Source organism: Xenopus tropicalis, chromosome 3 (genome assembly GCF_000004195.4).
Source record: "Xenopus tropicalis strain Nigerian chromosome 3, UCB_Xtro_10.0, whole genome shotgun sequence".
Classification (NCBI taxonomy): domain Eukaryota; kingdom Metazoa; phylum Chordata; class Amphibia; order Anura; family Pipidae; genus Xenopus; species Xenopus tropicalis.
In genome coordinates, this window is record NC_030679.2 from 40,455,038 (window position 1) to 40,480,412 (window position 25,375).

Here is a 25,375-nt window from a genome sequence, read left to right on the forward strand (position 1 = left end):
ATCTGTGACTGTCTGTCCTTTGCCATAGGATATTTTTCTGGCTTCCTGGTTGATTTGGGGCCCATACTTAGCTGTTTCTACCTTTGAATGCCAGCTATAGAGAGAATACATATACACTCATATCAGCAGCCAGCATAATAACTCTATGCACCTCTTGCACTTAACAGCTGTTTGGAGAAGTTTAGCTGAACTTTTGTCCCTGACAGCTGTAAATACTGGATAACTAATCTAGCACAGCTACACAAGGAAATGGAATGTTACAGTGGGATGGTATATACAGTGGAGGAAATAATTATTTGACCCCTCACTGATTTTGTAAGTTTGTCCAATGACAAAGAAATGAAAAGTCTCAGAACAGTATCATTTCAATGGTAGGTTTATTTTAACAGTGGCAGATAGCACATCAAAAGGAAAATCGAAAAAATAACTTTAAATAAAAGATAGCAACTGATTTGCATTTCATTGAGTGAAATAAGTTTTTGAACCCCTACCAACCATTAAGAGTTCTGGCTCCCACAGAGTGGTTAGACACTTCTACTCAATTAGTCAACCTCATTAAGGACACCTGTCTTAACTAGTCACCTGTATAAAAGACACCTGTCCACAGAATCAATCAATCAAGCAGACTCCAAACTCTCCAACATGGGAAAGACCAAAGAGCTGTCCAAGGATGTCAGAGACAAAATTGTAGACCTGCACAAGGCTGGAATGGGCTACAAAACCATTAGCAAGAAGCTGGGAGAGAAGGTGACAACTGTTGGTGCGATTGTTCGAAAATGGAAGGAGCACAAAATGACCATCAATCGACCTCGCTCTGGGGCTCCACGCAAGATCTCACCTCGTGGGGTGTCAATGATTCTGAGAAAGGTGAAAAAGCATCCTAGAACTACACGGGAGGAGTTAGTTAATGACCTCAAATTAGCAGGGAACACAGTCACCAAGAAAACCATTGGAAACACATTACACCGCAATGGATTAAAATCCTGCAGGGCTCGCAAGGTCCCCCTGCTCAAGAGGGCACATGTGCAGGCCTGTCTGAAGTTTGCCAATGAACACCTGAATGATTCTGTGAGTGACTGGGAGAAGGTGCTGTGGTCTGATGAGACCAAAATAGAGCTCTTTGGCATTAACTCAACTCGCTGTGTTTGGAGGAAGAAAAATGCTGCCTATGACCCCCAAAACACCGTCCCCACCGTCAAGCATGGGGGTGGAAACATTTTGCTTTGGGGGTGTTTTTCTGCTAAGGGCACAGGACAACTTATTCGCATTAACGGGAAAATGGACGGAGCCATGTATCGTGAAATCCTGAACGACAACCTCCTTCCCTCTGCCAGGAAACTGAAAATGGGTCGTGGATGGGTGTTCCAGCACGACAATGACCCAAAACATACAGCAAAGGCAACAAAGGAGTGGCTCAAGAAGAAGCACATTAAGGTCATGGAGTGGCCTAGTCAGTCTCCGTACCTTAATCCAATAGAAAACCTATGGAGGGAGCTCAAGCTCAGAGTTGCACAGAGACAGCCTCGAAACCTTAGGGATTTAGAGATGATCTGCAAAGAGGAGTGGACCAACATTCCTCCTAAAATGTGCGCAAACTTGGTCATCAATTACAAGAAACGTTTGACCTCTGTGCTTGCAAACAAGGGTTTTTCCACTAAGTATTAAGTCTTTTTTTGTTAGAGGGTTCAAAAACTTATTTCACTCAATGAAATGCAAATCAGTTGCTATCTTTTATTTAAAGTTATTTTTTCGATTTTCCTTTTGATGTGCTATCTGCCACTGTTAAAATAAACCTACCATTGAAATGATACTGTTCTGAGACTTTTCATTTCTTTGTCATTGGACAAACTTACAAAATCAGTGAGGGGTCAAATAATTATTTCCTCCACTGTATTCCCAGGGCTGATGCTAAATTGTTATCAGTGCAGCTACCAATTCATATTGAGAGGATTACTACAAATAAGAAAATGTAAGTAACAATCTCATTGGTTGCTACAAGCAACTGCACTAGCATCTACAGTATGTAAATAAACAACATTACTATTTCAGGCGCAAATCCACCCCAATACTTTTTAACACGCTTTAAATAACACTGTTAAGAAAATAAATAATTCACTACCATTTAAATTTGGTTCCTGAACCAACAAGTGTATTTTTAGCTGTAATATTGGTCGGTAGGCACCATCTTAGTGCATTGTGCTTGAGTCTGAGCTTTCAGAAGGAGCAAGTGCTACACATTTGAACTGCTTTCAGCTAACCTATTGTTTCTCCTACTCCCATGTAACTGGGGGAGTCCCAAGCCGGACTTGGATTTCTTATTATTGAGTGCTATTCTGATACTTACAGGGAGCTGCTATCTTGCTCCCTTCCCATTGTTCTGCTGATTGGCTGCTTGGAGGGGGTGATATCACTCCAACTTTAATACATATACAGCTCAGCAGTAAAGTGTAACTGAAGTTTATCAGAGCACAGGTCACATGGCTGTGGCACCCTGGGAAATGAAGAATATGACTAGCCCCATGTGAACTTTCAAAATTAAAATATAAAAAAAATGTGTGCGGTTTTGAAAAATGGATTTCAATGCAGAATTCTGCTGGAGAAGCTCTATTAACTGATGTGTTTAAAAAAAAAATCATCTTTTCCCATGACAGTATTCCTTTAAATACATGACTGCTTTCCCAGAGCAGATTGGATGCAGGGTTTTGACACATTTGAGAGTATTTCCTTATCTGGCACATACAGAGACCTCTCAATCCAGATAAATAGTTCTTGGCACTGACCATGCCCTGGAAAGTGTCCTAAAACACTGCCCCCCCACACACAGACGCATGCTGACTACTGCAGCGAAAGTTGTAGTGATAAATAAACAATAGCAACACACACTTTTAAAAATAGCTTTTTATTTGGATTCATCACCTTTCCAGGAATGGTGAAATAGTTTCATCTGCTTGACAAAAGACTGTATTGAGCCCAGAAACTGCCCGTTCTTTTGTTTCAGATGCACCTCTGCTAAGCACTTTGCTGATTTACCCACAGTTACCATAATAAGATGTCATCTGTTAGTACTGTAAAGAACAAATGATTTGGCCTGCTCGTGCGTGTGTATATAATCTGAGCAGTACATTAGTTGAACTCCTTTCCAGATGAAAGGAGATATAAACTGATTGAGTATTTAGGATGACAGATTGCTATATATTGCCTACTATCCCCCCCCCCCATGTGCTTTTGACTTCTATAGAAATTTTCAAAGATATATACATATCATATAAGTTACTGAAATCATATATACATAAACACATTTATAAAGAGTCACCTAATTATTTACAATCTGTGCTTCAAACCATTTCTCTACATGTACTTGTCACACAGGAAACAAGACAATAGTGTGCGCTAGCAAATGTACAACAGAACAACAGTACAGTTGGTTGTAAAGGCCGAGAGTCAATGTAAACACATAGATATGACTATTGTCCATTTTGCTCTTAAAATAACAAAACTTTACAGCACGTTAATACTTTCATGGCGCTAAAAGTATTGCTATTCAACACAGTAACTATCACTTTGTTGGAATTGCTGATCAACAAAAGTAAGTAAGTAATATCCCCTTGTATTCTCCACCCAAATGTGCACACATGTAACACTTTCTGTGGTCTAAAATGAGATTCGATTTCCAACTATCATATCCTGCTGGCGGTCATGGCACCAAATGTACATGCTCCACGGTGGCGCTGCACAGACTCCATGTACCATCCAGTCACTGGTTAAGAATGAACATTCAGGTCTGTGCTAAGGGTCCACTTGTTTGATGGCACAGTTAAAGGGGTAGTTCACCTTTAAGATAACTTTTAGTATGTTACAGAATGACCTACTCTTAATAACTTTTCAATTGGCCTTCATTTTTTTGTTGTTGTTGTTTTTAAACTATTAGTCTTCTGCTAGTTTCCAGCAGTAAGATGGGGGCCTCGGACCCCAGCAGCCAAAAAACTATTGCTCCATGAGGCTACAATTCTACTGTTGCTTTTTATTCCTTATTGGTCTATTCCAGCCTTTCCCTATTCATCCTGCAGTCTCTTATTCAAACCACTGTCTTAGTTGCAAGGGTGATCTGGACCCTAGCAACCATAAAGTTACTATATTCCACAATGAAGAACTGCTCAACAAAAAAACTAAATAATTAAAAAAAAAACAAAAAATAAAACCAATTGTTTACATCATATTAAAAGTTAAAGGGGAACCACCCCTTTAAACAAAGATAATCATGTATATGACCAGATAAAATTTAGACTAAGTGCAGTCCAAGTAGAACTTGTTTCTGTAGATTTGATATATAGATATATACTGCAGTAGCTTCCATAATCCCCACAAAATAGTCATTGCAACTGCCTGAAAAATAATCTTTAACTTTAGTTTAGTTTTTTGTTTCAAAGAAAACACGGCAGACCTAAACCAAACATATCAATGCAATATGCTGAGGAGTAAGAAGTAAATTAAAAGTAAATTCACCCTGTCTGCTAAAGGAAATAAAAGTAACAGTAGTTAAAATAAAAATCCTGCTTAATACTTTGCAGCTCTGTTGCTTACAGCAGGCTTCGGCAGGCTGTTGCCATACTTCCCAACAAGTGTCTTCCCAACAATAGTGAAGCAGTGGTCTCCCCAGACAAGTAGGGTGCACAGAAATCCTCTGTACAGACATTCACAGACACATGCAAAATCCAAGCAATTCAAGTTTGCCAGTCAGCTCAGAGTCATTAGCTACTAGGAGATCAATAGATCATAAGGGGCCTTCCAAATCTGCCCTGTGTGAGACGAGCCTTATAAAGCAGTTCATTTCTGGAATGGATGTAAATAAAATATGTATAAGATACACAATAGCTTACAATTATTAAAATTTGGAAAAATCCTTCTTTGTATTATAGATAAATATAAGTTTTAAATGATAGGGCCTTTAAATCCAATCTAAAAGATTTATAATATATATTTAACCCCTTCACGTTGCTTTCTGCTAGTAAAATACATGAAAGAAGAGGGCGGAAAAGTGCTAAGGAAATCAAAAAGCTAATTTAAGTTGGCCAAACTTCAAAATATTAACTATTTGGCCCTTGGCTGAATGAACTGATAATGTATCATTTGTAGGAAGCAAAAATGAGCTGCGGCTCCTCCCACTCCTTATTTGCCAATGCATTGGCAGAGGAAATTCAGTCTGAACTGGACAACTACAATCCATTAGGGCTGCAGAATAATCTGTCAAAACTGAGCCCCCAAGGTGACACAAATGCCCAGGCAATGAGCTTGAGAGAAGCCAATACCCTGGCCAAATATATATATTTTTGTACTGATGTCACTTGTAAGACTAATATCAAGCAATGCAATTTTCTCTGCTGGCAGTAAAATGCCAATACAGCATGCTGCAAAACAGGCACAAATAACCCTTGTTGACCAAAAACTGCCTATGTGCAGCACTGAGATCATGTGACAGTCTTATACATCTAGAAGATAACATTTCCAACTACCCTTTGCTTACTATTGTAAGGGTTTACTAAAGCAATCCAAATAACATAAAAGAACCCTACTAACAGTACAACCTGCAGATAATCTCACGTTATATTTTGGACAAAAACGTTATTTCCTGTTTATCGTCTGTGAGAGCTAATCGGTAAAATGCATACTCTGTGTAATGAAACAGCATGAGCTGTGCAGACTAAAATGGAAACCTTAAAGGGGTAGTTCAACTAAGTTAACTTAACTTTTAGTATGTTATATTCCTATATTATATATGCCATAAGACCCTAGCAACCAGATAGCTGCTGAAATACCAAACTCGGCTAAACAACTGAAAAAAAACAAAACATGAAGACCAATTGCAAATTGTCTCAGAATTTCAATTCCTACATCATACGTAAAGTTGATTTAAAGTAGAACTAAACCCTAAAAATGAATATGGATTAAAATGACATTTTATATACTGAATTCACTGCACCAGCCTAAACTTTCAGCATCTCAATTGCAGCAATGATCCAGGCCTTCACAGTTAAGTGGGCTCTAAGCAGCTATTGAGAAGTTAAGCTTAGGGGTCGCCACAAATTATCAAGCAGAAAATGAGGTTTGTGTGTCATATAAGCTGATGCTACAGAGCTGATTACTAAATTCTGGTGCTAACTGCACTAATTTCAGAGCGGCCATGTAATGTGAATCTGAATAAATTATACATCTTCCATATATTTTTTGTGTATACAGTATATTGTGAGCGGGTCCCTAAGATGACAGCAGCACAGAGCATGTGCTGGAAAAAATGGCTGCCTTGGGCTGGAACAAGACCTCAAAACATAATGTACAACATTTCTAACCTACTTCTTTAGTTCTCCCTTAAAGATGATGCTCATGGCACACAAGGTGTTTTGACAATCACAATGCTAAGGTGGAAATCAGCGACAGTCAGAACTGCCCTATCTGCTGATCACTGCTTTCCTAAGAAATATACATTACACAGCGTCTGAGGCAGAAGAGATGGCAGCAGGTGAATTGGCTTTCTGAGCGGTTGTCCATCTGTCCCTGCTAGGTGTGCCATAGGCAGCACATCAAAATCTCACAAAAACTTAGAATTCTAAATGTTTTAATGCAAATGCCACTAGATAAAAAAAGCAGAACAAAAAGAAACAGGGTAAATTAAGAGTTATAAAAACTAGTGAAAAGTGTCTGTTGATTGTAAACAACCACAATCTGACATTAACTGAACCCTTAGTGTAATGTCCCGTGGGTGACTAGTCTCCTCAAAAAGCCTTTACTCATCGTTTTTGTTTTCCAAATTAGCACAAAGTTTTCTCCTGCAGGCAACTTTGCATGACTTCAGAAAACCAAAACGATGGACGTGCCTTTCCACCAGCGGTTGCCTTTGTTGCTGGTGGAAAAGCATTTAAGAGCGATTAGCAACCCACGGTAGCAGAGGTCTATTGCAGGTGACTCTGTGGGACATTAGCCTAATGCTTGCCAAAACACAAATGTAAATATTGGGGGATGTAGTTAAGTGTTCATATTACTGCTCTGCGTATTACATTTGTACAGTGTTTTTCTTATATTGGGTATAAAGAGTTCTGCACAAAATTCTAGAAGCAAAATGCAACTAACCATTCATAACCAGCAAGATGAAATGTACCGAGTAGATATTACTATACGTTTCATGGCCTGTGCATCATTTATGTGGAGGAGTACTCAATTCAGATCTATACAGCAAAACAACGATTTAAATACTCCCCAACTCACACTGTCAGATTCATTTCCCACTGAGCTCTAAGTAATGGCACACTGGATGAATTCAGGTTTTAAGAAGGCACAGCCAAAAAATGGCCTGAAATCCCCCTACATTGCTTTCTATGAAAACTGCATAAAGTAGAGTGCATTGAGTCTGCTGCTATTAAACTGCTCAAATGGAAGAAGTTTTTCTTTTTACCGACTTTACTCGACTTGAGGAGCGCATCATATCACTACAAGAGTCCCTAAGAAGTTGAACACAGAATAGGAGATTTGCATCATGAAAACATTCCCTTCCCTACAAAACATGTGAATATTATCATAAATCCTGAAAAAGGTATAGGAACCATTACATAAAGATTTGAAATATTGCAAAATAGACTAATCTATGCTTCATTTACAGTCTGTAATTAAAGAACTATTTACATATATAATATCTAGGCAGCCTATTTTATGCTGCACCAGCTTATTAGAGTAAGATAACAATAAATACTTTAACACAGATAGACAACATATAAAAGAAAAACAAAAATATTTTTATCCTCTCTAACCGAAATGCCCAGTTTCAGCCCCATACACCAAGTACTGGGTACACTAATCTTTTTTTTCAGGATGAAATAAAAAGTTATTTAGCATTTAGGCCAAGAGAACCACCAAAATGAAAATAAATTTAAAGGTAATTAAATAAATAAGGAGTGTTTTGGACAACGCAGGTGGGGTTTGTTGGCAGTCAAAGCATCTGTCATTCCTGGGTCTCCACTGCTATTCCAACTTGTGCATGCCGAATGGTACGGCCATGTAGTTTGTAGCCATCCAGTGAAATAGTTGCTATGCTGCCCGGCTTCTTCCCATCAGCAGGTACATGGCAAACTATTTCATGGTCATAAGGGTCATATTCGCCTTCAAGTGGGGTCATTTTCTGAAGTCCATGTTTAATGAAGACACCCTGAAGTTTTCCATCCAGATGGGACAAGACTGCTGCCATATCCCTTATCCCTTCTTTTGTGGCCTTCTCCACTGCCTGCTCAATGGTATCTGCCACCTCCACCAGGTCCCGGCAAAAGCTCTGGATACCTGCAAAAGGTACAGGGGGTAAGCCATATAAATCACTTTAGAAGGTATTTAGTAACAGAAGCTGGTGATGTTACTCCCTTCTGCAAGCTAAAATTTATGAGGAGGTGGTTAAGAAAAAAAGATTTTCATCTAGGAAATATTGATATATAGGAAAGTCTATAGTATGGTCACAATTTAAACATCTGCTGTTTCTACTAAATTAATCGCACAAGTTGAAACCATGGACTCACAGAATATGAGCTGCACAAATCCAGGGCTGGTGATTGTTGATGGAAAATGACTTAGCAGAAATCTGAGAAGTATTAAATATAAGAAATAAAAAGGAACCAAGCATGTTTCCTGGCAGCTATTTATGAAGTAATGTAACTTATTTATCCCCTAGCTCATGATTCCACACTGCATGTTGTCAGTTTCCATAACACAGAAATATCCATGGTATGAGAAGAGACGCACTTTTAGGGCTATAATTATACAGCAAGCTACCAACTTTCAAGTTTGGAATGTGAAGTAAATGAATCATGAGTGGAAAGTATATTCCATGAAAGGCTACTGTGCAGCACCCCTAAAGGCCCAATCAGCCACAGAGGACACACTGTGAATGATTCAAAGCAGCAGCACTGCATCCAGGTACTAACAGATGAGCTTAATCAAGCTTAGCTACACACGCTCCTAAAAATCGACATATCTTTAATAACCCAGCTCTGCAGTGCTAGAAAAAAATGTACTCCCCTGGAAACCGTCTAGGGGCAGCTCAGAGCTCACTTGCGTTATTCGATTTTCTTTCTGCTCAAGAACTTAAAAAAATAAATAAAAAAGGCACATCCCAATACAGCCAAGTGCATCTGTCATGTTAACATATAAAAGGGCATAACTAGCTGCAGGAAAGATTTCGTTGCTGCCTCCAACAAATGCACTTGGGTGTTAAGACACACAAGTGCATGTTTTCAGAATTAAAAGCTGCAGAAAAACAAATGTCACACATTTTACATTTAACTTGTGGAAGGAGCAATCTTAGGCTCTCTAGCACTGCATTGAAACCAGCTGCATAGCCAAACCGAGAAAGTCCACCCGGTGGTGCCATATCCCTTAAAGGACAAGTAAAGGCAAAGTCACTTGGGGGTACCAAAATGTTAGGCACCCCCAAGTGACTTTAATCGCTTACCTCGTACCCCGGGCTGGTGCCCATGTACGGAGAAAACAGCAGGGACTTTAAAATATTTACACTTTTGGATGTAACTGTTCCTTTAACCCTCCTGCTTCTTGAAATATCTGTAGATCTATTCTCTATCTATTCTCATTTCAATTACAAGCTGTCGGGGTATAAACAAGAAGCATTAGCAGAGATCTGCTGAACTGCCTGCTCACCAAATAGTTTTGCATCCTCCACAAACTTCTGAGTTCTTTTTCTAACATTTTCAGAGTCAGCAATAGCTCTCTTGTAGCGCTCCTTAAAAAAAAAGAAAAACAGAATGAGTGTATAGCTAAAAATATCCAAAAGCATTACTTAATGTGTATGTTACAGAATGAATAATACAGGCACTAACAGGGCCTAAACCCCTCAATTAAATACATTCCCTCATATTGTCAGAAATGAATATGATGCATATTATACAAAGAAGGTCCACCTCTGGCACTGGAATGACAGACTATTATTCATTCACTAAATTCCCAGTGTATCTAACCAAATTCTGGATACAGTCTGAGTTTACAAGTGTAGGGATATATTTGAGTCTTAAATAGTAGAAGTTTGGGGGGTACTTTGAGGCTGCTAATGCACTTGGATTTCTTGGATTTCTTTCTAAACAATAAGTTATGTAGGGATAGCAGTTAACTTTCAAGCACATAATGTTATACATAAAAATGGTGAAATGAGGGAGTCCCCAAAATTTTTGATGAATGGCATCACTTTGAGATGGAGTGGGTTAGACAACCAATGCTGCCTACTGTGGTATTACATCACACACCCTTGGGAAGGGCACACAGGAAGTGCTGCGTGTGCTCCTATGAAACTACTACTACTTTCTGAGCTATGTAGGGATGTATGTATGAAGGGATGTGTATATATATTTTATTTATTTATTTTTCAACCACTTGCTAGAAAAACAAATACATTGATTAATCAAAATGAATTATGTCTTAGTCCAGGTATTTTTAATATTCATCCAATGCAGTGTTGGGTTTTGGCGCAGTCAGACCACTGCAGGAGACTGTGTGGCTAACGTACAAGTGAGATAAATACAAAAAGCACCACATTGTTTAAACGTCCAGAGCCCCTTATGAAGTGGTGTACTTATGGATAAGGGGGGTGTAATTGAGCAATGCACATTGCCTGGTCCCATATTATAAGTAATTTAATATCTATGCTAGTTAATGTATTTTCAGAAAACAGGGATTTAGTTACAAAATTAAGATTACAGAACTGGTAAGCCACCATATCACGGTAAACCCTATATGGTGGTCCTAACTATTTACTTCATTATATTTTTCAAAGGCTAGCATCTACCTGCATGGTAGCATTTCTTGGGATAAGTGTCTCCTGACCAGGGCATTGTCCACCTCCATGCCATTAGCTTTTATAGAAGAGAGATTGTTAAAATGACAGCATTGGTTAGGACCACCATATAGAGTTTACCTTGATCAATTTGTAACCAATTTTCTGAAAATACATGCACTAGCATTGATACGAATTTACTTATGAAACAGGGGACCAGGGAATGTGCATTGATCAATCCCCCCTCTCTTTTGAATGCTTGTAGCTAATTTGGCCAGATCAGTCGCACTCCCATTGTACTTGTATATTACACAACCCCCCTTTTTGTGCACATATGGATAATACAGGAGTATAATAGGGTCCAAACAGGCTGTGGAAGGCACACACAGAGTTGAATATATATTTAATGTAAAACATCACACATTTTGAAGGATGGACCTCCAAAATGGACAGAATGGAAGGGAGGTGTGGTAGATCCATAGGCTAAACCAGCAGTGCGTGTGCATTTTTTTCTTAGTTGTATTAATATTATATTTAGAACTATTTTGTGCTCTCTAGTGTTTTTTTTTTTTTTTTTAAAAGACAGCCAAGTGCAAATATTAACATTTATTTTGCAGATCTGCTCTACTAGGCTTTAATTCTGATTTATTGCTATAATACAAACTCATATTCTTTTGTGAACCTAATCACAACTTCAGCAGAGCAATGCCATGCTGCGTGAATAAGCAAAGTACCATTGTAAAAGATGTACAGGGCTTCACTGTGGCTGGATTGGCTGCAAGTCTATGTAGTATGGGAGCATTTAATACTTTGCATGAATAGAGACTGTAAAGCCCCAATTTAAGGACCTCCTCCTCCAGTACAAAGCCTCATTACTACAGCTCTAGTTCTATTCACACACACAAATAGCTTGCCATTTATGGCATTTATCCACCACAAGCAGAGTGAATACTCTCACAGCATGTGACAGTCCCCTGATGTTCATTTACACTTGGACTTGCTTCAGGCAAACTTTAAAGTAAACCTAAACTACCCACAGGCAGAAACAGGCCTTGACTTTTGCAACTGTATAATTGCTTCAGAACCAGAGCTACATATAACCACATACATTGCAATGCCTTAGGCAGAATGCCATTTAAACAATATACTTTAAACACAAGCATAGGGCTTAGATAAAATATAGAATCTTTCAGTAATCTGGAAATACTACAGTTACTGTTCGTTTTATTGAAATCAATGACAGGTTGCTCCACAGGATTCCCTTGCTTGATGTTAACCTCCTTTCTTTAAGAAATCAGTATAGGCCCCGTTTAGAGAGGATATCATCAAAATATCTTTTGAGATATCATAGACATTTTCTCGCAAATATTTTTTTTTTCTTTGCGACTTCACAGTCTGGCAACCATTGGGAACAGTTCAGATATACAGGTGTTTCACCGTGTCCATCACACTACGTTTAGAATGCAGGCGAAGGAGAAAAGCTTTAACTTTGGGTGGTGGCTTGAGGGTACACTGGTGAGTTAAACCTGGTACAGGTATTGTGTACTCTGTACCAGCATTCCACTAAACCACACGCAATGAAAAGGATACTCCAAATTTCCATAACCCACACAGCACCTGCTAGCAACAGAATATCATCAAGATATCTTTGGAGATATCATCGGCAGTAATCTGTAGCAAGGAATTGTTGCTAATCCAAAAAGAAGTGATAAGAATTTAGAGAGGGATGCTTTCTTTTCTGTGTGGCAGATTTGCAGCAGCTTTCTTAGGGGAAGGTCACACAGGACATATTGTTGTGCCTGATCTGGAAGCATTGAATCCGCACACACAGCCATTATTCACCACCGCTTCAGAGTCTCGCGCTAGTTGGCAGATATCGGCTGCATGTGCCAGCACTTGGGCAGATTCAGTGCTTCTGGGTGCACGCACAAAAAGAATATTTTTTTTATTTAAGCATAGGGGCATATTGTCAGCCTGTGCTTATCTGCAGGCTGACAATATGCCCATTGTGACCTTGCTCTAAGCATTATAAAAATATGGCTTCTGTTATCACTTTTTGTTTTGTGCAGATGCAAGAACTTGAATTTGTTATGTCAATATTTTTTTTTAGTGCGCTAAACAGTTACAATATACAAGTTTGAATAATTTCATGCAAAGAACTCACTGATAAGTCTCGAACTTCCTCCTCTAGTTTGAGCGCTTTCCTTTCTAGAGCACGCACAGCATACGACTGCTGGTCATCCACAGTGTTATCATCAGCAGTAGTCTGGTCTCCAGCGCTTCTCTGCTGAGCAGCTGTACTATAGGCACACACGGAACACCTAAAATGTAATATGAAAATGAATTACTTGGTGGGAACCTACTGCTACATTCTCCAATAGTTTATAATGGAAATAAAGTCATTGGAAATCACAACATTTGAAGGAGACATTATAAAAAGTTCGTATTCAGTTATAATATTCATCCTCCCACCCTCCCTTGGTGGGAGAGGAGCGAGCAGAGCAAGAATGGACTGCCTATTCACTGCATTTTAAGTAGCTGATGTTCTGTTATTGAAGTCTATCAGGGCCCCAGCCACATACTGAAGAGAGAGCACAGTTTTCAAGCAGTTATTGTCATAATTGAACCCAAATGTATTAAAATAAAAGCACTTACTTCTATTTTACATGGTTTAGTGCATTGTAAAAATGTATAGTATATATCCCCTTTAGCAGGAAAAGTGTAGTGCAAACATTGTTATGTCCCTTGCTAGTTTTAGTGTAAAGACCCCATGTCATTAGAACGATAATTCCAGAATTTAAAAAAAAAAAAAAACATAATTGCTCCTCACTCCAAATGATAACATAAAACAACATGCTGGCTAGAAACCATCAGCACATTTATATATATTTAACTTGCAAGTGTCCACCGAAGAAGTCCCTGTATCAGCAAAACAGTCAGAAAACCATTTATCTATTGGAACAAATAGGCTAATAAGAAATATATTTTTACGTTTTGCTCTTAATATTGCTGTTTGACAATAGGTAAAAAGAAAAAATAAAGAAGCCATTTAAACATCATCAAATTCTTTCTTATTAAAGTGATCTCTGTCTCAGGATTGGTAGAAGTTATTAGCACTGGGAGCCAGGTGACACGGGCAGTTTTGTTAAAGAACACTGCAGTACTGACACATTTATTATGGGTATAGCAATGTATGTAGAAACTTTACAATATATCAACAGAAAGTTCCAATATTGTGCCCTACAGACTGAACCTTGATAGCCAGAAATGTCATGTCAATAATGTGATGAGCACAGTAAACTATCACTCCAAACCTACGTTACCATAATGACATATGGAAAGTATAAGTTAAAGTATGACCTACAGTTATATGTAATTGTTCTAGTGACATAGGTGCCATAAGGTCAGGATGTTTGGTTAGTAGCTTCCTATTTTGAAGAGCATGTGCTGAAAGGAAATCACAAAGACTAACTTGTAAAACACTACTGAAAGCCTCCAGGCAGCCTCTCAATCTCATTCTTGACTAGCAACTGTTTGCCTGTGTATTTCAGAGTTATCCACTGAAAAGAAAGGATTATGAAGCTTTGTGGAGCATCATACATGAAACAGTGTTAATGAGGAAAAACAATGTTGCATTACATTCCTTATTTGAGAACCAACAGGTATGACCCACTAAATACTGTTGACTTGTAACATATACTATGTAAAGCTGCTTAGATCCCAAACTAGGTTACTGGACAAAAAGCTGAATAATTAAAAAACACCACAAATACCAATGAAGTTACAGCATGCTGTAAATTCCTATGGCAGTCCAGTGTAAACTCATCAAAATCAGTGACATTATATTCTAAATTCTAAAGCTCTAATGCCCCTGACAGGGGGATTAACAATACACTGTTTAAAGCTGTCCCCTTCTCTTTTGTGAAACAATGTGTTGCAATTCTGAGAGTCATAACAGAGTCTAAAAATAAATCCAAGAGCTGTAAATAAACTTGTATCTTGTGACTGGCAAACGGGGAGAACCTTCTATATTTTAGTCTTCCTAGGAAAAAGTTGCCCCCAGGAAATGCCCTTATAGTGAAAAATTGCTTCTAGTTATAGTGCATGTTTGTGGAGAAATTTCATCTAGCGCTGAATGTAGTCATGGGACAAAATGTTAAGTTATTAATAATAAAATAGAGCAAGTATAAATAAAACAATGAACATAACCCCTAATTATAAACAGGGTCTATTTAAGGCTAAATATACTACAATGTCAGCTTTTCTGCAGAGTAAGGGAGTGGAACACTAGAAAATGGGCATAAGTGAGGAGAAAACCATGGGTGCGCACACACAAACACGATTTACATACACGCCTAAGACAACAAGGAAGTTTTACATTTAATTTTAAGGTTTCCACTTAATGGAAAGTCCCTCTAGTAGCTGGCAGAGCAAGAATACTCTGAAAAGATGCAAATGTTTTTATATCACAGGGGGTGGAATAAATGCCTTCTGCTGTAAAATAAAGCTTCACATTTTAGTGCCAAAGTAATACCCATGAAGCTTAAAGTGGACCTGTCACCCAGACATAAAAAGCTGTATAATAAAAGTCCTTTTCAAATTAAACATGAAACCCAAACTCATTTTTTTTTATTAAACATCCATACCCATTATATAAGCATTTAAAAATCCCAGCTGTCAATCATATATTGCCTGCCCCGCAGGGTAGATAGTTACTTTTACTTTGAATTCAGAACTTCTTAGGGCTCTGGCACACGGGGGAGATTAGTCGCCCGCGACAAAACTCCGTTTGTGGGCGACTAATCTTCCCGAGTTGCCATGACCCGCCATCCCGCCGGCGAACATGTAAGTCGCCGGCGGGATGGCACACGCGGCGGCGCGATTTCCCGAAATCGCCGAAAAAATCTCCCCCGTGTGCCAGAGCCCTTAAGCTGGAAAAAAGGAGAAACGGCACAGGCACATAGTTAGCTGCTATATAACCTGTGCCTTTTCTTCTTTTGAATGGCTGCCCCCATGGCTACACACCAGGGTTTATATAAACTCTAGTAATGTTTCTGAAGCAAACTAACAACTTTTACCAGTGCAGGGCAGCAGTACATTATAGTTTAATTTCTTTAAAATATATACATTTTTTGGTGTTACTGTTCCTTTAAAATGCCTTACAATGTGTTTATATATGGCAGCAGTGCCATATGCCAAAATAGCCAAAATTACTGTTTCTCGATCCGTAGGACTGACTTGCATATATGGTAAGATCCATGTGCACTGGCATAGAGCATCCCTGGCATACATCTGCTCTGTATCCCTGCCCAGTACCAAATCTAACATATTTGCCTATAATTTTCTGCATTCTTGGAATTCCTACTTTTACAACTCGGTTCCCAGATTACAAATGTCTAAGTAGAGGTTGGCTTTACCAGGAAGCACAAAGGAGGTTTTTATAGCTCAATTAATGCTGCACCACAAGAAGTCCCCTAGATTTTCTCTCCTACAGGCATTACTGACATTTTTATATTTAAAGTCTCTTTCATTAAGAGCACTAAACATAGTGCTGTTTTTAAAATTATGGTAGCTGAAACAAATAACGATAGAAGCAATAGACCCAATATATGATCAGGATTTTTATGAAACAATCTTGTAATATACACACAAACCAGAACACATTTTTCTGCAAAAATGCTACATACAAAACGGTTTTATTGCTGGCTTACAAACGAGATGCTTCCCTTTAGCAACCCGACCTACCAATGGGATTGATAGACAACTGTGAAGATCATCATTTAAATTATTCAGTCTGCAAAACGTTTACATCAGATGCATGACCCATTATTTGGTAAATGCTCTTATAAAAAGGTAAAAACCTCAAAGATTGGCACAACCACCCAAGCTGTCTAATAGTCATTATTATATACCAATGACCAATTAGGGTGCAAGAGATAGGCAGATTTTTTTTTTTAGGTTGTGCAATGGTGTGATCACCACAATCTTAATGAAATCTACAACATTCACGATGCATGGAACCAAAGTCTCTCATCCCTTTATAGCACATAGGACTCTTACTACCTACAGTACAGTAATATCAGTAAGTTACATCAGTGGTATCTTAAAACTGTCCAATAAACTATGCGTTTATCTCGTAGGGCGATGTGATAAGGGGTGGTTTATTTGTTGCTACTTGCAGCCTCAATGGTGCCAGTGCAGGAGCATCAAGTACCTGAGAAAATGCACAACTCATGATCTAGAGCAGGGATCCCCAACCTTTTATATCTGTGAGAGTCACATTCAAATGGTAAAAGAGTTTATGGAGCAACACAAGCATGGAAAATGTTCCTGGGGGTGCAAATAAGAGCTATAATTGGCTATTTGGTAGGCTGTATGTGGACTGGGAGCCTACAGAAGGCTCTGTTTGGCTTTACACTGGCTTTGTATGCACCCAAAACTTGCCTACTAACCAGAAAAAAAAATAAGCACCTGCTTTGAGGCCACTGGGAGCAACATCCAAGGGGTTGCGGAGCAACATGTTGCCCACGAACCACTGGTTGGGGATCACTGATCTAGAGACATTATCTTTAGGTGAAGCTACTTCTGTGAGCAAAAACACAGTAGCCCTATGCTACATATGATACTGTTTGCGAGAGATTCAGTAGAATCCAGAACTGAAACCTAATTTGCAGGCAGGCTCGGAATTTCATCATGATCTGAAAATTTTTATAATGTTATTTCTTTATATTTTTCTGTACAAATTGTCTTGCCTCTTAATAGTAACAGCATGTTACAGCATTGCAGGCTCAGTTCCATCAGCTTGACAATCATCTCTTTAAAGCAATCACTCCTCTGCAGTGGGAAGCAAGAGTTAATGTATAACTATAACTGGCTGAAGCTACGTGAATAGGAGAGGGAGCAGAATGGTTTCTAAAGCAGAACCCTCCCCTCTGTCCCTCCTCAGTTCTTGCTAGCAAGATCACTGCTGTCCTCAGCTCAGGTAATACTGCAAGCAATAAGCAGGAAAACATCTGGTATATTCATGACTATGCATACCACATGCAGCTTTCACATGGTTCCTAGCACGCAATGTAACAAAACACCCAGTTAACAATCCACTACAGGGATGGAGCTATGTTTTGCTTAGTTTAACCCTTTTACTCTTAAATGAGAAACTGAGATACCGAAAAATACACTTCCTTCAAATATTAACTGTTCACCTAGCACCAGAGCTGCACAATTTTTCGGAAATGGGACATGTTTACTGAACTCACAAACTAGTCCAAGAGTTTATACAAGTAAATAGGCTTTTGAATTATTCATTTGAGTGAAAGGGCTCTTCACCTTTGATAAATATGACCTTATGCGTGCAAAATGATATTAAGTTTAATTCCTATTACAGCTTTCAGTTCCCTCTGGTGTGGCCCAATTCCAGGTCCAGACCCAGGGGGTAGCAAATGTAGCATGCTTACAGAACGGAGGATAAGAAGGAGGAGGACCATGACCAGAAGACAATTAGGGGCTAAATGGGGGACCTGGCAGCTGTGGATAGCTGTATGGCTGCTCTATGCAATGGGACTTATAAAACAAACCCATGTTTATATAGATCTTAGGTAGTTTTCACACTTTGAAGGGCAAGTAAAGGCATTGCCTGGCCCAAACAAGAATCAGACAGCAGAAGGCCATCACATAGTTGACTAGAATCACACCAGACAAATTGTTCACCAGCAGCAAAAAAAACTCTGTCCACCTTTGATAACCTTTAATTTAAACCACCTGTTATTTCAAGTGCAGGCAGTCTTTGGCCCAAAAATATACATAATCCATAGCATAAGTGGTTGCAGACAATTCTCCATGGGTAAAGAATCTACCTGGCATGATATTATGCTGATGCCACACAGATTCTTGGCCTGCAGAGAAATGGCAGCCCCTACACTGGCATCAGCCTCCTACCCTACCTGCACCCGCAAGAACTGTGTTCATTAGATGCAGGCACATGCGATATTGGTTTGAAATGCAAATTCTCACTTTTTTTTTTTTTGCTGCGTATCCTTTCACCCGGACGGATACAGTGAATACAGCTTAGGGCAAGGTAGAAGGCTGATAATAGCATTGGGGCTGCAGCCCCGTTTTGCATCAGCCTAAGCTTTAGAATAATAAGGTGAATATTATTCAGCCCCTACGCAACCATGAACAGTAAGAAGATAGGGTAGGACATAATCCAAAAACTATTGTTGTGTACAGTGTATATCAAGTAAAAGCAGCACATTATGACAGTTGAGAAATAAGAGACTGTAAGGGTGAAGACACACTGAGTTACTAGTAGCAGCTACTTTTCACAGCTACTAAAATAGACAATACAGATCATTTACTGATAATGGTCTATATTTGTGTTTTAGCAGAGGCAATTCTCAGTATTGTCTATGTCAGGGTATTTTCTGGCATTTAGTAGCTGTGAAAAAGTAGCTGCTACTAGTAGCGCCATGTGCCTTCACCCTAAGGCAGGGTAAAGGAATAACGAATTCCCAGTCAGTATCTGGGGTTAAATCAATCCAGTAAATTGTCAGTTTTGACCAGCGACTTTGCTTGTTGAAGCTGGTGGAAAAATGTTTGTCTGATGCAATAAGTAAATTCTCTTTATGCATGATTTGCATAAAAGTTTCAATTAGAATGCATTTCCTTGTTCCAGAAAACAATTTAGCAGAGACTTGGCAAAAATAGGTTTTCCATGGCCTTTAATAACCAACATGCAAACTAGTAAATCTCTAAGTTACTCTCAGTCACTTATGAAGAAAATAAGGAAGAAAATGTCACGTATGTATGTCCATGGTAACGCAACCTCCATCAGTTATTGCTTGTGTCATAATACTCAACTAGAATGAGACATTCTGTACAGAACACACTATGTAAAACCAGGTTGCCTAAAGAAGAGTGCTTCAGTCACTGACTCCTGGGAGGCCTTATCATAGCTGATCAACCAAACGGCCAGTCTAACCAGCCCTGAAAGAGATCTGAATACTTTCCTTATCAGCTTTACAGTGCAGACGCAGACAGGCCAAATACCGGTTACACCCTATGCTGCCTTTCTTGTAGTCACTTTCATGTTATTACACAGGATCACTGCAGTTTAAGTGTTTTACATGCAACCATTTTAATTAATAATAATGATGGCAATGTGGCTTTGCAGGAGAAGCGATTTCCCATGAGTGACAACTCACCTGTGCCATTAGCCTAAAGAATGTCATACACTGGCTGATGTAGTACATTCTCCGACTGATCGGCCCATACAATGAACAGGGAAAAAGCATACAGGGGGCCACATATGCTATGTCTGCCTTTCTATTGTTGAAGTAATTTAGGCTGTCTGCCCAATCAATTGTTACAAATAAAAGATGACCATAGCTGCAACTCCTTTTCGCTTCATCTGCCAATGCACCATAAGCAAAGGGGTGAATGTCAACCAGAAAATCCACCTTATGTGCTGTGTGAAAGGCAGACTGCTTCCTGTCAAGGCATACAGAAACTGGGCAGTTTTGATCCCTATTTGGATTTTCTTCGCCAGCGTAAGAGTAAGCTAAAAATTTTGATGCCGAGGTCCCTCTGCCAACACACTGTGTGAGGCGGGAGGGGGGGCCACGTGACATTCTGGAATGGTTACAAACCGGAGTGTTTTGTCAGTCACTTTTTTCCCTGGATGGTAGCTGTTTTTTCAGGCACCAAGACTAATGTTTCTCATGCTTACAGAATAGAACCTGAATCTGCCTGGGGTTTTAGGCTAAAAACATTTTAGTGTGCATTTTCAGGTTGAAATTCACCAGTTGTGCACTGTGACAGGAGGGCGCCATTGCATTAACTGTCTGCACACACTGAGCAGATTTATACTATATTGGTGTTTTATATTCTGGAATAACATTAGCCTTTGTTAGCCTTATACAACCATATATTGTTGTATAACAAACAATAATAGGGCCCTGTCACACGGGGCTCTTCAACCTTACTTACAGCTCGGGTGATTGAATGGTTATTGCCAGCCAAAGGGCTGTAGCAGGACCATGACCAAAAACCTAATTCTTTGTGTTCTCTCTTGCGATATTTCCTACCAACTATAAGATAACACAAAATTTATAGTGACAAAAGCCAAATTAATGTTGCCTTTATGCTTACTTTATAACACTTGTTAGTTGTTCCAGCCATGAGTAGGATCATGAGACACCCCATGCAATTCCTACAGGATAAAAAATCCAGAATGTCCAATCTGTCACCTGCACTGTTACTCTAGTGCCAGCAACAGAGATTCTAATAAATAAGCAAATAAAGGGTTCCCGATATAAAATAAAAAGGTAATGGCGCATCGGATGTTTCGTACCAGAACATTTGCTCTTTAAGGAGATTTCCTGTACATTCCGTAACGGGAGCAATTGTTATAGATTCTCAGTTATTTACTTGGGAATTTTCAAAATTTTGAGAGGGAAGGAGGGAGTTATTAATTTGTTGCGTAGGACCTCAGGCTGAGCATCATAGGTATACAGGGTATAACAGGGCAAGCATGATCTATTATAGCACATGAACAGCAAGGGGTCATTGGCTTTAACAGACAAATTTATAAATAACTACTTGGGTCATGACATCCAACTGGAGACTATGTGTGCTGTCCTACTGACACATTTCTGTCACTTATTTTACACAATACACACAGACAGACAGTCTTGGACACAGTAAATATTTATGTTGCGGCCAGGCTGCAGCAAAGCAAACAAGATCACCATAGGAATTCACACATAGAGAAAGTAAGGCATGGGGTGGAAATACATCAGAACAATAGGACTAGACCCAAAACAATAGAGCTCTCCTATCACTTCAGTGAATGTACACAGATGGTAACTGAATTAAAAATACATTTTAGGTGTAAATGTGAAAAGATAGCAGCCGGTTGGGACCGCCTTCATAACAAACCACAAAACTAAATATGTGCCTGATAGGAAGTGAAGTAGAAATCCTTTCTCCCTTTGTTACACAGCTGCAATACTCACATTACCTCTAAGAAAGACTTCTGCTGTATATTATAACATGGATTTATTAATGAAACAAGAGCTTGCCGTTTCTCCTAGAAACGTAAATAGAATATACAAGTACATTTATAGGACTCCTGTAGCATGAGACAAAGCTATGAAAGTTAGCCCAAAATGAGAGAGCTGAAAGAACACCACAAAAACATCCATGAACAAAACAATGTAATCTTATCAGTCTCCCCAGAAATCTCCTAAACGGAGACCTTATTTGCATGAGGTGCCACACATACTACATAACAGTACCTGTGTTTGAGCACTCAACAGGGGAGCAACTTTTTTGAAACAGCCTGAAAAACCACTTCGTGGACCCTAAATTCTTTTGATGAACCACTTTGCTATGGCAACTTGGGGTAAAGCAAGGAGGGGGCAGCAGCAGCACTGCACAGCCTATAAGTTAAAGCCTGAGGGAAAGGGAACACAGCTGATCAAGAGCAGAAAACTGAAACGCCGTGGGGCCCACATGACTCAGAAGGGGAGCAACGACACTCGCACAGATAACAGGATGAAATCCAGATCATATGCATTCCTTGCCAAGCAGTTAAAGTTGCTGCCACTTAGTGCACACTGCTCTGTGAGCAGAAGGCATCAACTTTATTTCTAAGGTTGTGGATATATTATAAATATATTCATGCAGAATATTATAGATGAGCAGGCAGCATATTAGAAAATAAACAGTGATTAGCTGTAGGGCTGGGCGATATACCGCTTAACACCGAATACCGGTGTTTTTTTTTTTTAAACTATATTCATTTTTCAGATACCGCAATACCGGGGTGTCAGGGTACTCACCCGTGCGGCCCGGTCTCGCGCGCCTCCTTGCGTGCGCACGTACATGTCAAAGCGTGCACGTCCGCGATGCGCTGACGGCGCCGGTTCTGCGCATGCGTGGGGGGTATTTAAAGCTATCAAACGCCTCCTCCTGTGCTATGTTGTCTGCGGCCTTGCCTGGTAAACTAAGCCTGCCTGATTTACCTTACGACTGTCTCTTCGCTCCTTCGCTTGCCTGACTCTACTGCAGTATTGAAAATCAATTATTCTCTAATTTATTAGGAAATGGGGTTAACACCTAATCATGCATGGAAAAAAAAAATACCGTCAAATACTGTGACACCGATATAATTTTGAAAAATACTGTGATATAAATTTTTGGTCATACCGCCCAGCTCTAATTAGCTGCATGGTCAGACTACTCATTCAATCCCTTTTGATAACAATACATTTCCATCTTACAAAGTAAATATATGACTTTACAAACCGATTTATAACGATATAGTGGACAGCAGCGATTATCTGAAATTGCTCTGTCCCTGGTGGTGCTACATGAAGGATAACATCCACGGTGACCCTTCAGGCCACTGAAATGAAGCCGGACACACCTCCCCCCCTGACACTAAGTACATGGGTGGTCTGACGAGAGTACAACCAGTATAAGGGATTACTGAATCTGTAAATGAATAGGGTGCACCTGTCAGCACCCACAATGAAATGTTCATTCATTTGCTATTGCAGCAACAAATAGTAAGCACTGAGCACTACATAAGAATACTCTCACTTTGGTGCAATGTTTGTTCTTGTCAATGGCTCCCTAAAGGGGAAGTGCAACTATAGCTTCCTTTCAGCTTAGGACAAGCGGGAACCAAAAGATATGGAGCTAGGATATTCTGCAAGTTTATACCTAGTAATGTGAGACTGCACAATATTTACTAAGAGGCCATATGATTATGAAAATGCCTCAGTGCTTGGTTAGCGTTACCTAGCAACAGGGGGTTACCTATAAAGAAAACTGATTCAGCAACCTCTGGGGGTCCCATAAGGTATATTTGGCCCAATTGGAAACTGAGTGATAAGCAAGTGAAATAGTTTTGTATAAGTTATATGTTATAGGCAAAGGTGCTATATTGCAAATGCTGTGGGGCCCAGAATCTTAGCCACTGGCCCCCAATAACCTCTGACCTATGCACAAATGGCAGCACTATTGTCCCATTCAGCAGAAAAGCCACACAGCACGTCTATTGTTTTTACAAACCATAATATTGAGCGCAGAAAGTGTTTCCTCAGTCGCTTTACATACGGCTTACGTAAACAACGTGGCTTCCCAGCTGTTACAAACTACATCTCCCATCACCCCACATTAGCCAGACAGCTGTGGGACGCTGGGAGGTGCAGTTAGCGGCATGGGCATAATCCGCGCTACATATGGATACTTTAAAATGGTCGTGATGCCATAGTAGCTGCCATAAAATGATACCAATTTCTACCAACAAACACTTCGCAGCATAAAGTTGCCCCGTTTCTACTCACCCGCCGTGTCTGCTGCTCCGTGCCCATAAAGCCCCAAGTTGTTCCGCTACAGCCCGCAACCTACACCCAGCCATATTCATCTCGTCTTCACTCTCCTCACTCGCTGATACTACGTCGCGCATGCGTACTTACTCTACAACTTGTGGGCGGGGCGTGTTGTCTACAGTGTTATAGTGGCAGCCAATAGAAATAGGGGGCGTGTAGCGCAGCATGGAGTACACTTCCCGTCAAGTATCGCAGCTTCTGCCCCATATCCCAGAGCCGTGGTTGTAGTGTGTTCCGTGGGTCGGAAAACCGGATCGCACCTGAATCCGAAAGGTTTCTTAAATATAAGCACTTTTCTTTCGTTAAGGTTTTTGTTCAAAAATTCAAAAAATTTGTACTAAAAGAGATGGTAGTAAGACACATTTAATGAAGGATGGCACGGTGCAAAAACAGGTGCAGAGCAGCGCTACAATGTCGTTTTCTACATAAATGATAAGGTTGCCATCAGGCCCTGACTGGCCATATATGGGTCCTGGCAAATTCCAGTGTGATTGCTGTAAGATGCCACAGACTCATAGGAGTCCATTCATTAAAGCATGATTGACCACAAATGAGAACAATTCATATTTTTTCCAGTTGTTATAACCTTTCATAATGACCATGATAATATCGTTAAAATAGTACAACTATTTTGTGGTTTTCGTTAAATTCCACTAAAAAGTTGTATTTTTTGCAAAGACTACGACCATTTCGGAATTCATTCAAACTTCGGTATCGTGACTTTCCTTGGGCCAGGTTGGAGCTGCAGAGTGCCATTGAGTCCTATGGGAGACTTTCCTTGGGCCAGGTTGGAGCTGCAGAGTGCCATTGAGCCCTATGGGAGACTTTCCTTGGGTCAGGTTGGAGCTGCAGAGTGCCATTGAGTCCTATGGGAGACTTTCCTTGGGCCAGGTTGGAGCTGCAGAGTGCCATTGAGTCCTATGGGAGACTTTCCTTGGGCCAGGTTGGAGCTGCAGAGTGCCATTGAGTCCTATGGGAGACTTTCCTTGGGCCAGGTTGGAGCTGCAGAGTGCCATTGAGTCCTATGGGAGACTTTCCTTGGGCCGGGTTGGAGCTGCAGAGTGCCATTGAGCCCTATGGGAGACTTTCCTTGGGCCAGGTTGGAGTTGCAGAGTGCCATTGAGCCCTATGGGAGACTTTCCTTGGGCCGGGTTGGAGTTGCAGAGTG

General features: G+C 39.9%; 1 protein-coding gene across 1 annotated transcript; it reads right to left on the reverse strand.

Annotated features, from left to right (window-relative positions):
- Nucleotides 1-2,883: 2,883 nt before the first annotated feature.
- On the reverse strand, nucleotides 2,884-24,248 carry grpel2 (GrpE like 2, mitochondrial). Its single transcript, NM_001142216.1, is given in 4 exon segments — nucleotides 2,884-8,319; nucleotides 9,685-9,766; nucleotides 12,975-13,131; nucleotides 24,163-24,248. Coding segments are annotated over 4 exon segments (651 nt in total). The 5' UTR covers nucleotides 24,243-24,248; the 3' UTR covers nucleotides 2,884-7,987.
- Nucleotides 24,249-25,375: the final 1,127 nt, after the last annotated feature.